Genomic DNA, 15,797 nt, shown 5'->3' on the forward strand with positions numbered 1-15,797 from the left:
ACCAAGAATCCACTGCCCTCCTTCGTGGCGGAACAAATGCCAAGCAAGACTAATGGAAGGTTGTCGATCCAATCATCAGGGCGTGCTTGAGCTCTTAGGGCAGCTTTTAGTTGTCCATGAAAGCATTCTACCATTCCGTTCGACTCAGGGTGGTATGCTGTGGTTCGGTTGTGTGTGGTGCCAAGGAATTCCATAAGTTCCTTCCATAGATATGATTCGAACTGTCGTCCTTGGTTGGTGATGATGACAGAGGGGCTGCCAAAACTGGTGACCCATCCAGAGAGGAAAGCCTGGACCACTGACTCAGCTGATATGTTGATTAATGGGATTGCTTCCGGCCATCTGGAGAATCGATCAATGCAGGTGAGTAGATAAGAATATCCTCTTGCCAACGGTAACGGTCCAATGATGTTTACATGCACCACCTCGAAACGGTCAGAAGGTAACGGGAACTGTTGAAGAGGGCTCTTTGTGTGTTGATGTGTTTTCGCTCGCTGGCACTGGCGACACGAGCGAGTCCAAAGTCAAACATCGGCATTGATTCCTGGCCATACGACACACTCTGTTACTAGTTTCTGGGAAGCACGTACTCCTGGGTGTGCTTGGGAGTGAAATACTGAGAACGTTTTCCAGCGAAACTGGGCAGGAATGCAGGGCCTAAGTGCTCCCGTCCGTGAGGTGTCACAGATTATACTACCACCATCTTCCATGGGAATCTCGATGAACCAGAGAGCTGTGTCAGATGTTCGTAATGGCTGCAGATCAGGGTCTTCCCGTTGTGCCTTGCTGATTACACAATAGTCCACCTGAGCTACGTTTTTCACGACGTGGTTTATGGTGGGTCGAGACAGTGCATCGACTATGATATTGTTAGTTCCTTTGACATGGTGGATATCTGAGGTAAATTGGGAGATAAATCCCAGGTGGTTGGCTACTTGAGGAGAATGAGCATCACCCTTGGCCGCCAGTGCATACGTGAGGGGGTTTGTGGTCTGTGAGGATGTGAAAATTCCGCCCCTCGAGGAAGTGCTGGAAATGTTGTATGGCTGCGTAGAGGGCGAGCAGTTCCCTATCAAAAGTACTGTACATCTCTTCAGCGGGAGACAGGCGTGCTGAAAAGAATGCAATTGGGTGCCATTCTCCTTCAATGAGCTGTTGTAGTACAGCACCAATAGCTGTGTTTGAAGCGTCGGTAGAGAGATTGGTGGGAGTGTCAGACACTGGGTGTGTGAGTAAGGTGAATTCCGCCAGCTTGTGTTTTATGTCGGTGAATGCTGTCTCTGCCTGAGGAGTCCACTCCAACGGAAAACGGGACGTATGTTTCTGACCACGTAAGAGGTCGTATAAGTGTCACAAGATGTCCGAACAATGTGGGATGAATCAATGATAAAAATTCACCACACCAAGAAATTCTTGCAACTTCTTTGGAGTGGATGGGCACGGGAATTCCTTGAGTGCCTCGATTTTCTTCTCTAGTGGTTAGACCCATGCTGCTGACACATGGTGTCTCAAGAAATCCAGCTCTGGAACATGGAAAATACACTTCTCGGAGTTGAGCTGCAAGCCGAAGTTGCACAGACGGGTGAGAAGGAGTCGGAGGTAAACAGATCAGATGTTCTGTTGGTGATGTACTGGCCACCAGCAGATCATCAATGTAGGCGTAGCAAAAAGGAAGGTCCTTAACTACTGGGTCGATGAAGCGTTGGAATGTCTGGGCTGCATTCTGTAGACCAAAAGGCATCCAGACGAATTCAAACAGTCCAAAAGGTGTTGTGATCGCTGTTTCCGGAATGTCTGCCAGTTCCACAGGGATCTGGTGTCCGAATGTCCGAACAATTCTGGTGACCTCTGTGAGCCTGAAAACCCTACTGCTGCCAGCTTCCTCAACTGTATGAATTCCTGCTTCCTCATACCCTTAATCACTAGACCTACTAGAATCACTGATAGTACTGCCATGGCTCTTGATCACATCTGGACCAACATAACCTCTCCACATACTTCAAGGATAATCATCGATAGCATTACAGACCATTACCCCACATTTCTCCTAACTAACATTAACAAACCACCTCCAGAGACAAGGGAGATCAGCTTTAGGCTGCACAGTGAAACTGCCATAGGCAATTTGATAGCTGCTGCTGCTAATGTCAACTGGGAGTCCGAATTAGGTAACATAGGGGACATCAACCTAGCAGTGCAATATTTTCTTCAAAAAACTCTCAGCCTTTATAACACCCACTGTCCTATTTATTTATTTATTTATTTATTTATTTATGCATATACAAGAATGTACATAAGGAATGTGAGGATACAAATATGGTAATTACAGTCTTGTAAAGCCACTAGCACGCGCAGCGTTTCGGGCAGGTCCTTAATCTAAGAAAATTTTAAGGAGGTAAATACTTGCAAAATTTATAGACAAAAACATGATAACAGTTACATGAAATGAAAAAAAGAAGATGAGAGAAAATTGTAGGTACAGTATATTAAAGCACATAGGTAGCTAAGATTGATTGCAATGACAGCTTGAATGGTAGTTGACAAAGACCTATGCTAACAAAATAAGTCAAAACTAAAAGGCTAAGCAATTCTTGGCTTACAAAGGGAATACTTAAATCCATTAATAAAAAACATGACCTTGAGAAGAAGTATAGGTTAGGAATCATCTCCAAAGAATTTTCAAAGAATTACTTGTCATTGCTATCTAAAATAATTAGAAGAGCCAAAACTAAATACTACGAATCATGTGTGCTTCGACGAGATTTCCAGAGGCGATCCCAGTGCAGGAGGTGACATCGAGATGCGTCATGGGACACCTTCAGCGGTTCTTTGCTTGGGTAGGTGTGCCCAAGGAAATCCAGTCTGACTGCGGGAGTATTTTCCAGTCAAAATGGTTTAGGCAGGCTGTTGCAAGCTGGGGAATAGCCCAACTACGATCATCACCTTATAGACCGCAATCGCAGGGAGCGATTGAGAGGTTTTACTCCACTCTGAAGACCATCTTAAGAGTGTATTGCGCAGAACAGGGAGCAGAATGGGATGAGGCTGTCTATCCAGCCCTGTTTGCAATCAGAGATGCTATAGTTGAGTCTCTGGGATTCTCTCCATTCCAACTAGTGTTTGGGCACAAAGTAAGGAGCCCGTTATTGATGCTGAAGGAGCAGTTGACGGCGGAGAAGACGTTAGGGACAGTGGAAGAGTATGTGCAGAGATTCCATAAACGATTGAAAACGGCGAAGGAATTGGCTGCTGATCACCTGAAGATAGCGCAAGAAAAGATGTCGATCTGGTACGACAAGAAGGCTGTCCCAAGGGAGTACGAGGCAGGAGCCAGAGTGATGATGTTGCTACCTGGGAGAGGTAGAGTGACGGAATCACGCTTTGGTGGTCCATACTCGGTTATTCGGCGTGTGGGTCCTGTAAGTTATGAGATCAGCAAGCCGAATCACCCCCGCAAGACACAGGTATGTCATATCAACCGTTTGAAGCTATACTTCCCAGAGGAGCAAGAGAGTGCGAGAGTGAAGGGAGTAACACAATCGCAAGAAGGGAAATTGGTTCTGTGTATGAAGATGAGCCAAGTGTTGCCAGCAGAGGAAGGAAAGTGGGCCCGTGCTGATGGTACGCGCCTGTCAAATACAAAAAGTTTGATACATCTAGAAGAGAGCTAGGCTGCATCATCTGGATAAAGGGAAAAGGAGAGATCTAGTGACCCTGATAAGAAAGAACAAGTCACTTTTTACAGATGTGCCCCGACGGCACAAGAGTGTGGTGCACGAGGTGGACATGTGCGGAGGAAAGCCAATCAAGCAGAGTGCTTATCGGGTGAGTCCTGAGAAGAGGAAGATTATGCGACAGGAGGTGAAATATCTGCTAGCGAATGATCTTGCTGAGCCCAGCAACGGTGAGTGGAGCTCGCCCTGTGTGCTGGTCAAGAAGAGTGATGGATCATATCGTTTTTGCACTGACTATCGCAAAGTGAATTCCATAACCGTGTCGGATTCTCACTCGATGCCCCGAATAAGTGATTGCGTCGACCAACTGGGAAATGCAAGGCTTGTCACCAAGGTCGATCTGCTGAAAGGATATTATCAAATCCCTTTGTCTCCGAATGCGAGAAAGATCTCAGCATTTGCTACTCCAGATGGGTTGTACCAATACAAAGTGCTTTCGTTTGGTATGAAGAACAGCGGAAGTTGTTTTCAGAGGATGATGAACGAAGTGCTTAGAGGGATGGAAGGCTGCACCATGTACATAGACGATAGAGTGGTGTACGCCGATAGCTGGAAATAACACATGAATCGACTGACGGAGTTGTTCCAACGGTTGGAAGAAGCGAACCTGACAGTTAATCTGGCCAAGAGCGAGTTCAGGAAGGCCCGATTAGAATACTTAGGTTTCGTCGTGGGCCAAGGGGAAGTGACTCCAGTAGACCAGAAAGTGCTGGCAATCAAAGAATATCCGAATCCCAGGACGAGAAAAGAATTGTTACGATATCTGGGGATGATTGGATACTATAGAGGATTTTGCAAGAATTTCTCTACAGTGGCACACCCTCTTGACTGAATTGCTATCTAAGAACGTTAGATGGAAGTGGGGGGGTCCTTCGAGAAGACTAAGAAGTTGTTAACCGAAGCGCCAGTGCTGGTTTTGCCTGACTTTGAGTCAGACTTTATCTTGTATGTCGACGCTAGCGATGTGAGGATTGGAGCCATGTTAGCTCAAGAGAAGGATGGAGTCCATCGTCCAGTGGCATTCTATTCGAAGAAATTCGAAAAGTACCAGAGGGCTTATAGTACAGTGGAGAAGGAAGCCTTAGCCCTGATCCTGGCACTGAAGCATTTCGACATCTATGTGGGTGGAGGTACTAGACCGGTGCGAGTGTTCACCGATCATAACCCCTTGACGTTCGTGCACAGGATGAAGAACTCGAACCAGAGGCTGACAAGATGGGCCTTACTGTTACAAGAGTACTGGCTGGAAATCAGGCACATTAAAGGAAGGGAGAATGTGGTAGCAGATGCCCTCTCCCGGATTTACTAACCGATATGACTCTTATTTTAAGGGGAGGGGTATGTTACGGTGCCCTGTATTATTTCTTCTGTTTGCCTACTTTAAGAGTCATATCAGCTTTCTCTACTGATTCTCTGAGATACAGGGAGTCTGTTGGTATATGCGGCGACCAGATTGTCGCCAGATAAGGGAGAAATTTACATTATAAGTTTGTAGGTAAGGGGAAAAGAGGCGCCCAGATACAAATGAAGTAGTACCCCTACCTGCAGAGTCGCCATTTTGTAGAAAACGCTATCCGAGTGCGGATTGGGTGGCTTAGGTCACGGGCAACCAATCAGAGCCCGCCGTGACGTCACTGAGTGCCCCAGGTCAGCGCCAACGGCAGAGTTGACGTGACTGTGGAGGTGAGAGGACGCGCCTCGGTCAACTCTCGAGGCTTTGAGGCTCTACAAGCCTTATTCAGTGGATTAAACTAGCCATCGCATCCCACCATTGTTATTGGAGACCCTGTGCTTCCGGGAAGCAAGAAGAAGCCAAGTTAATTGAGCCAGAGAAGTGCCAAAACTTGAATAATCGGCCGGCGATGATGCTGGACGGCGCCGCCTGAGCTGAGGGTCTGGAAGGTGTGGCGAGCAGGCCTAGTTGTGACTGAGTCACGTTCGCTGAGGACTTTGGAGGGACGACACCGTTCCTAGGGCAAGGAGCAACACCTTGTGGGAGGGACGAGAGAGTGCATGCAGTGATGTGCTCAGCGCCCAATGATGAACCAGGATTGGGATATCTAAAACTCTGTGAATGGTTTGGCAATGACGCGAAGGCTTCACGACACCTGAGGACTTGTGGAACGTTCCTAGATCCTCAGAAACCGACTCAGGAAGCGTGGGAACCTCACACCATCGAGGGACAGGCGTCGTGAGCCAGGAATGTAAAGGTAGATCAATTTCCCTCCCATTACCCCTTGTTTGATTAGGCTAGATAGGCCATTATGTTCATATATGTGTGTTATAGCATAATGTTGATACACCAGTAGGAAGAGGTGCCGACGTGGACGAAGAGGCCCTTCTGTGAGGGAGTGTGTGGCCCTCCTTTTAATCTGTCCAGTTGGTGGAGTTGTTGGAGGTCGCGAAAGAAGAGTTGCTGACGATCTCCAGATTTACTATTCTCATTTTTCCATTCCCGTGTTGTTTGTAAATGTATGTGTGATCATGTAGTTTATGTCAGTAAATTCACACATTTTATCATTGTGTTTAAGTGTGCCTCCATAATAATCTCTATGAGCATACACGATCGAGGGTTATCATAGTACCACCTAGTGAACACCACGTTTTCTACAGAAGGTCTTATTGCCTAAAGAGTGGTAAAGCAGCATAGACTTATATAAAAGCGCACCCTAGGCCATATCCGACCAGTATCACGGCCGAAAGAGTAGCAACACTGCGGCAACAAGCAGTATAGAATACATCCACTGAACTGCATTGTTGGGGTGCAGGTATCTCAACCCAGCTGGCGACCTTGTTAAAGGAAGATAGAGAAGGCAGGCGGGAAAGAAATTCCTGCAACTTTTTTGTCTGGCAGGCAAGACTCAGGGAAATTTATTGTTAAAAGGTAAGCCTGGGTCTTCCTTCACTTCTCCATGGGTCTAGGCTGGAATTGCTAACACCAGTTTCCCCGTGGTTGACTGAAGGGCTCCCAGGGTGAATCAGTGGCACCCCACAGTGATGGGAGCAAAGACTTGCGGTGGTGGGCATTGCTGGTCCTCGACTCCTGTGGGACCAATGAGACTCCGGTGAATCCCGGGAGCCGGAGGGGCTGAGTATTCTTCCTGAGTGAGTATTCCAAGCAATTGACATGTAGCGGTGGTGGTAGCCCCAGTACGGGGGTACACTCACCTCCTTCTGTACTGCAAAAAAACTATCAACATCAATATGGAACAGCCTACCTGACAACCTACACTCACCAAAAACAGTCATCTTCTCCTCCAGCTACTGTGCGTGAGATTTTAAACTCACTCACTCTCACTCTCACGGATCTATGGGTGGGGTACTCACCTAATTGTACTCCCCTAATTGTGCTTGTGGGGGTTGAGCTCTGGCTCTTTGGTCCCGCCTCTCAACCGTCAATCAACTGATGTACAGATTCCTGAGCCTACTGGGTTCTGTCATATCTACATTTGAAACTGTGTATGGAGTCAGCCTCCACCACATCACTTCCTAGTGCATTCCATTTACTAATTACTCTGACACGGAAAAAGTTCTTTCTAATGTCTCTGTGGCTCATTTGGGTACTCAGCTTCCACCTGTGTCCCCTTGTGCGTGTGCCACTCGTGTTAAATAATCCATCCTTGTCCACCCTGTCAATTCCCCTGAGAATTTTGTATGTGCTGATCATGTTTTCCCTAGCTCTTCTGTCTTCCAGCGACGTGACTAGATACGGGCTCCATGCTGGGGCTACATACTCCAGGATTGGCCTTACATATGTGGTATACAAGGTTCTGAAGGATTCCTTACACAGGTTTCTGGAGCCTTTGAGTGTAACCTTGGATTGTCAATGAGCAATCTGAGAGCAGTAGTATACCGAGAACTTCAACAAGATCTTGTAGATCTGAGGCAAAGTGAAATTGACACCAGTAATTCCATCTATCATCATACTATCATGCAAGAGGAGCCACACATCTATGGATCATCCAATAAAATCAGCAGACTTCTAGATGTTACTACTGCTCGGCTTAGACTCGGTTACAAGTATCTCTGGGAATTCTCATTATCTGCTGATGTAGACCTGACCAAATGTAAACTGTGTTAACAAAATTATTCGCACACCCTCCGTCACTATGTGATGGAGTGCGAAAAGATACGTGAATTTAGAGACAATTCTATAACCAACGTTCCAGCGATGTGTAAATATTTCATTCAAAATGATCTGCTACCAGAAATTTTAGCCAAATATCCCCAGTTTGCTAACTGTAGGTAGTAACTGAGTGACTGTAACCTATCCACCGCTGCCCACTGGATGGGGGGCGGTGTGCAGGACAAACATATAAATTGTGACACTAGCTCTCCACATATGTCAGTTGCTTAATTTAGAACCTGTACTTGAGGTTCTAAATTATCTCGAACCCATTGTTGATGTGACGACTTATATTGAATTTTGTAACTAGCTCATCAAGATTGTAACTTGCTTAGCTAAATGAATTGTGGGGTTCAGTCCCTGAGCCCATTATGTGCCTCTGTAACCCTTTCCACTACCGCCCCAAGATGGGTATGGGGTGCATAATAAATGAACTAAACTAAACTAACTAACAGGTTTCTGAAAGCAGTTCTGATGTTAGCCAGCCTCGCATAGGTCGCTGATGTTATTCTATTGATGTGGGCTTCGGGAGACAGGTTTGGCGTGATATCAACTCCCAGATCTTTCTCTCTGCCAGTTTCGTGAAGGACTTCATTTCCCATTCGGTATCCAGTGACTGGCCTCCTAGTTTCATTACCTTACATTTACTTGGGTTGAACTTTAGTAGCCATTTGCCGGACCATTCCTTCTGTTTGTCTAGGTCATCTTGTAGCCTCATATTATCCTCCTCATAATTTTTGCATCATCAGCAAACATCGAGACAAACGAGTCAATTCCTTCTAGGAGATCATTTACGTATATCAGAAACAGTATAGGTCCATGGACTGATCCCTGTGGGACTCCATTGGTGACTCCCCGCCAATCCGAGACCTCACCCATCATGGTGACTTGCTGTGTCCTGTTGCTTTGGTACTCTCTCATCCAGTGGAGTACCTTCCCTTGCACTCCTGCCTGCATCTCCAGTTTGTGCACGAGTCTCTTATGTGGTACTGTGTCAAAAGCTTTCTGGCAGTCCAGAAAAATGCAGTCTGCCGAGCCCTCTCTCTCTTGCCTGATTTTTGTTGCCTGGTCATAGAACTCCATTAATCCTGTTAGGCATGATTTGTCATCTCTGAACCCATGCTGATGTTGTGTTACAAAGTTCATCCACTATAGATGTTCCACTAGCTTTTTTCGCACAATTTTTTTCATCATCTTGCATGGAATGCAAGTTAGGGACACTGGCCTGTAGTTCAGTGCCTCCTGCCTATCACCCTTCTTGTATATTGGGACTACATTGGCCGTCTTCCAAATTGTTGGCAGTTCACCTGTTACCAGTGACTTGTTGTACACCATGGAGAGTGGCAGGCACAGAGCTTCTGCTCCTTCCTTTAGAATCCATGGTGAGATTCCATCTGGGCCTATACCCTTTGTCACATCCAAATCTACCAGATGCTTCCTCACTTCAAAAACTGTGGGCATTCTTTCTAAGATCAGATATTATGTACCACGCCCTGCCCTGGTGACTCTCTATTACTCCCTTATCTATCCATATCTCAACTATGGTATTTGTGCTTGGGGCTCTACTACCCAAAATCACTTACGTCCTCTAATTACTCAACACAAAGCTGCTATTAGGACAATATCCAACTCTGGCCCCAGACATCACTCGGTACCCCTACTCAAATCTCTGAATATGTTAGACATTAAGTCACTGCACATTCACTCATGTGTATTATACATATACAAAACGCTAAATTGTAATGCCAATCCTGATCTCAAAAGCTTCATAGAAGGTTGTAACAGAACCCATGAGCACCACACCAGAAATAAATACAGTTTTGATATTCCTAGAGTACGACTTAATCAAACCAGAAATGCTCTACAAATCAAGGGGCCCAGGATGTGGAATGACCTTCCCAACCATGTTAAAGACAGTACCTCTCTCAACCAGTTTAAGTTAAAAACGAAGCTATACCTAATAAATTCCATGTAACCTACCTTACCCTTCTATTGTCAACCCATGTATGTTTTTTTTTTTTTTTGTTTTACAAATCAACGCTGTTTTAATGTAATTTTCTGTAATAATTTATAATTGTATTTGTGCTGTTTTTTCAACAATGTTCCCCCCCTCTTTTACCTCTATTTTTATTTGTATTCAACGCATTTTTTTCTTTTTACCCATTAGTTTTAAGCTTTAGTCAGTAGTGTTTTTTCCTGCCCGAAACGCTTTGCGTAATAGTGGCTTTAGGCATTGTATGTACTAGCTCTATCTATAAAGCCAACAAACTTTGTAAAATCTCTTTATGTATGTACCTTTGCCTAAATAAAAATTATTATTATTATTATTATTATTATTACTTTCCCACTGGTAATCACAAACTCCTCTAGTGGTGTCTGGGTTGATGTTCCCTCCCTTATCTCTGGGACTTCTCGTTTCTCTGGGGTGAAGACTTCCTTGAATTTCTTATTGAGTTCCTTGCACACTTCCTTGTCGTTTGTAGTGAATCTTTCTGCCCCTATCCTCAGTTTAATTACCTGTTCCTTCACTATTGTTTTCCTCCTGAAGTGGCTATGCAGCAGTTTGGATTGAGTGTTTGCCTTGCTCGCAATGTCATTTTCATATTGCCTCTCTACCTCTCTTCTCACCCTGACGTATTCATTCCTGGCGCTCTGGTATTTTTCTCTGCTCTCTAGTGTTCTGTTATTTTTATAGTTTCTCCATGCCCTTTTACTTAGCTGCTTTGCTAGCTTGCAACTCTGATTAAACCATGGGTTTCTCATCTCCATTTCATTTTCTTTCATTTTAGACTGTGACCAACTTGTCTGCTGCCTCCTTGAGCTCTGTTTCCCAAGCTACTTCAGTTAGGAATTTTCTCATCTCCTCATAGTTTCCCTTCCGGAATGCTGGGCTCTTGCTTTCTGGTCCCTTCCTTGAGTACATTAACCCTTCTTCGACCAGATATTCAAACAACAGTATACTTTTTTTTTTTTGAGATATATACAGGAGTTGTTACATTCTTGTACAGCCACTAGTACGCGTAGCGTTTCGGGCAAGTCCTTAATCCTATGGTCCCTGGAATACGATCCCCTGCCGCGAAGAATCGTTTTTTCATCCAAGTACACATTTTACTGTTGCGTTAAACAGAGGCTACAGTTAAGGAATTGCGCCCAGTAAATCCTCCCCGGCCAGGATACGAACCCATGACATAGCGCTCGCGGAACGCCAGGCGAGTGTCTTACCACTACACCACGGAGACTGCAAATACTGTGATCACTTATACCCACGGGGGCTTCAAGACCGATTTCTCTAATGTCTGAATCGTTTAGAGTGAATACTAGGTCGAGTCTTGCTGGTTCATCATTGCCTCTCATTCTCGTGGGACCCTTGACATGCAGACTTAAAAAATTTCTAGTCGTCACCTCCAGCAGTTTCGCTCTCCATGTTTCCTCACCTCCATGTGGTTCCGTTTTCCCAGTCTATCCTTCCATGTTTAAAGTTCCTCATTATTAGCAGATGGGATCGATTTCTACAGGCAGCAGTGGCTTTTCTCTCAATGATAATGTTAACTGCCATGTTGTTTCTGTCATACTCTTGCCTGGGTCTTCTTTCATTTGGTGGTGGGTTGTATGTCAACCACCATATCATTGGGTTTGTCACCAAACTCTGCAGGTCTCAATACTATAGACTTTTGCACAGAACAACTAGTCTATCCAATGCAAGTGAGGCTGTTGGCGTTGGTGGAGGTATGGGGGGGGGAGGGTGGAGTGATGGTTGGTGGTATGGGGTGAGGAGGGGGTGGGGTGGGGTGTGGGTGAGGATATGATCATTCCCAATACTTCGCTCATCTCAGTACACCTCAAACCACCACCTAATTTAATTTCTTTCTTTATTATGCACTCCATACCCATCCCGTGGGCGGTGGTGTAAAGGGTTACAGAGGCACATAATCGGTTCAGGAACTGAACCCTCTAGTTCGTTTAGCTAAGTAAATAACAATCTTCTGACGCCTAAGACGGGTGTAATGGCAAAGCTCATGGGTTTGATCTAAAATTACATACATTCAGTCAATAGTGGAAACACATACCCCTTACGTGCAAGTCTCCTAGTGCTGCTCCTGCTCCAGGTGAGTACAACTAGGTGAGCACATTGCATAGGGACACGTGCCAGACATCCTGTTTCCCGCGCCTCCCTAACCTAACCTTCCACATACTGCACCCGGTCTCCTAGGTCTGGTGATGTTATGTGCTGCAACCATGCTTAACTCTAAACCCTCCAATGCTTAACACTATCTATAAGCATACATAACTGTATAACTCTATGCCCTCAATACATACACTTTCAACTATCACCTACACTTACACCTTATCATGTCGCACCTGGTCGTATGCCCCGTTCTCACTACACTACTCACTAACTCCTCAAACATGCTAAACATATTCTCACTTCACAAATTCTCTTGTGTCAACTACATTTACAAAACCCTGTTCTTAAATGCAAATCCTGCTCTGAAACTCTCCCTGGACAGATGTAATAGGCCCCATTATCACCACAGCAGAAATAAATATCTCTTTGATATCCCCGGGTCAAACTTAATCTGTGTAAACACTCTATGCAAATAAAGGGACCCAGTCTATGGAACTCTCTCCCTAGTGAATTGAAAAGCTGTCCAACTTTTGCTTCATTCAAAAACAAAACTAAAAAATACCTAATTTCATCTTCATAATTTTTTTAACTTTTGCTTTAAAATTGCACTGTATCTATTGCTACCCAATCTCCCAATCCTTATGTACCCAATCGGAACATCTTTACCATTGTGATCATTGCTGTCTTCTTGTATGTGCTATCAATCTGCTGTATAGTGTCTATTAATCTTGTTTAAATTACCAATCAAGCTGTCAATGTAATCAATCAGAGCTTTAATATACCAATGTGCTTTAATATACTTACTAATCTCTCTCATCTCATTTTTTTCTTACAATGTATCTGTTATCATTTTATTAATTCTGCTAGAATTTACCTACTTAAAATTATCTGTTAGATTAAGGACCTGCCCGAAACTCTGCGCGTACTAGTGGCTTTATAAGATTGTAAATACTATGCTATGTATCCTCTCAAACCCAATGTACCTTCTTGTATATAAATAAATAAATAAACTACGACACTGTGGTGGAGGGGACGACACTGTGGTGGAGAGGACGGCACTGTGGTGGAGGGGACGACACTGTGGTGGAGAGGACGGCACTGTGGTGGAGGGGACGGCACTGTGGTGGAGGGGACGGCACTGTGGTGGAGGGGACGACACTGTGGTGGAGAGGACGGCACTGTGGTGGAGGGGACGACACTGTGGTGGAGAGGACGGCACTGTGGTGGAGGGGACGGCACTGTGGTGGAGGGGACGACACTGTGGTGGAGAGGACGGCACTGTGGTGGAGGGGACGGCACTGTGGTGGAGGGGACGACACTGTGGTGGAGAGGACGGCACTGTGGTGGAGGGGACGACACTGTGGTGGAGAGGACGGCACTGTGGTGGAGGGGACGGCACTGTGGTGGAGGGGACGACACTGTGGTGGAGAGGACGGCACTGTGGTGGAGGGGACGGCACTGTGGTGGAGGGGACGACACTGTGGTGGAGAGGACGGCACTGTGGTGGAGGGGACGACACTGTGGTGGAGAGGACGGCACTGTGGTGGAGGGGACGACACTGTGGTGGAGGGGACGGCACTGTGGTGGAGGGGACGGCACTGTGGTGGAGGGGACGACACTGTGGTGGAGGGGACGACACTGTGGTGGAGGGGACGACACTGTGGTGGAGGGGACGGCACTGTGGTGGAGGGGACGACACTGTGGTGGAGGGGACGGCACTGTGGTGGAGGGGATGGCACTGTGGTGGAGAGGACGGCACTGTGGTGGAGGGGACGACACTGTGGTGGAGAGGACGGCACAGTGGTGGAGGGGACGACACTGTGGTGGAGGGGACGGCACTGTGGTGGAGGGGACGGCACTGTGGTGGAGGGGACGACACTGTGGTGGAGGGGACGACACTGTGGTGGAGGGGACGACACTGTGGTGGAGGGGACGACACTGTGGTGGAGGGGACGGCACTGTGGTGGAGGGGACGGCACTGTGGTGGAGGGGACGACACTGTGGTGGAGAGGACGGCACTGTGGTGGAGGGGACGACACTGTGGTGGAGAGGACGGCACTGTGGTGGAGGGGACGACACTGTGGTGGAGGGGACGACACTGTGGTGGAGGGGACGGCACTGTGGTGGAGGGGACGGCACTGTGGTGGAGGGGACGACACTGTGGTGGAGGGGACGACACTGTGGTGGAGGGGACGACACTGTGGTGGAGGGGACGACACTGTGGTGGAGGGGACGACACTGTGGTGGAGGGGACGACACTGTGGTGGAGGGGACGGCACTGTGGTGGAGGGGACGGCACTGTGGTGGAGGGGACAACACTGTGGTGGAGGGGACGACACTGTGGTGGAGGGGACGACACTGTGGTGGAGGGGACGACACTGTGGTGGAGGGGACGACACTGTGGTGGAGGGGACGACACTGTGGTGGAGGGGACGGCACTGTGGTGGAGGGGACGACACTGTGGTGGAGGGGACGGCACTGTGGTGGAGGGGACGGCACTGTGGTGGAGGGGACGACACTGTGGTGGAGGGGACGGCACTGTGGTGGAGGGGACGACACTGTGGTGGAGGGGACGACACTGTGGTGGAGGGGACGACACTGTGGTGGAGGGGACGACACTGTGGTGGAGGGGACGGCACTGTGGTGGAGGGGACGGCACTGTGGTGGAGGGGACGACACTGTGGTGGAGGGGACAACACTGTGGTGGAGGGGACGACACTGTGGTGGAGGGGACGACACTGTGGTGGAGGGGACGACACTGTGGTGGAGGGGACGGCACTGTGGTGGAGGGGACGACACTGTGGTGGAGGGGACGGCACTGTGGTGGAGGGGACGGCACTGTGGTGGAGGGGACGACACTGTGGTGGAGGGGACGGCACTGTGGTGGAGGGGACGACACTGTGGTGGAGGGGACGGCACTGTGGTGGAGGGGACGACACTGTGGTGGAGGGGACGGCACTGTGGTGGAGGGGACGGCACTGTGGTGGAGGGGACGGCACTGTGGTGGAGGGCAGGTGGTCACAGGGCTGCCAATCATTCTGTCATACACATCACTGAGCCATAATGGCCTCCTTCCTCCCTTCTCATCTCCGCCGACAACTCTCACCCTCTCACCATTATGAGACCCAAACACCCATTGATTGTATAAATCCAACAAATAATTATAAACAATTGCACTCAGTAGCCGCTACAACACCCAATATTAAAAACAAATAAACACATTCGATACGGCATTGAGCCCTAAACAAATAGGCCTATACGATTTCCTTAACGTGTTCATCCAAAATGAAGGAACAAAAATTAAATGTTTTTGTTCTTACTTGTGATAAGGAGCATTAGGAGGAGGAGAAGGAGGAGGTATAGAGTATATCCTTGAGAGCCCCACACGGGGCGGGGTAAGGTGGGTGCGCGGACCATGGCCACTTCTCACACCAGCTCCAGCGGCACTACTGACCTCTCCAGGCCACCAGCCGTGGCCCTCACGCTCCTCCTTGTCTCACCCCAGCCCTCCCTCCTCTCCCTCGCCTTCCTCTCCCTCGCCTTCCTCTCCTTCATCCTCCTCTCTCTGTCCCTCACCCTTCTCTCTCTCTCCCTCACCCTGCTCTCCCTCAACACACACTATCACACTCATGCTAAATTCCTAAACGTCAACCAATACTTTGGTGTTATTGTACATTAATTACCGAACCTGCACCTCTGCTGTTATCTGGCTTGTAAACATTTAATAAGCAATTGTATTCCTTCTGTTTATGCTGTCAAATTATGTTGACATTTTTGTTGTTCCAACCGTAACGGACGATTATGTTACGTT

General features: G+C 47.6%; 1 protein-coding gene across 1 annotated transcript in view; it reads right to left on the bottom strand.

Moving 5' to 3' along the window:
• LOC123771439 (titin) overlaps positions 1-15,429 on the bottom strand; it is a 236,050-nt gene extending 220,621 nt beyond the window's left edge. The window contains exon 1 of the mRNA XM_045763962.2: positions 15,307-15,429. Coding sequence (XP_045619918.2) covers positions 15,307-15,403 — 97 coding nt within the window. The 5' untranslated portion in view covers positions 15,404-15,429. The remainder of the gene's footprint in view (positions 1-15,306) is intronic.
• Between the last annotated feature and the right edge of the window lie 368 nt (positions 15,430-15,797).

This window comes from Procambarus clarkii, chromosome 14 (assembly GCF_040958095.1).
Source record: "Procambarus clarkii isolate CNS0578487 chromosome 14, FALCON_Pclarkii_2.0, whole genome shotgun sequence".
In the NCBI taxonomy this organism is placed as follows: Eukaryota; Metazoa; Arthropoda; class Malacostraca; order Decapoda; family Cambaridae; genus Procambarus; species Procambarus clarkii.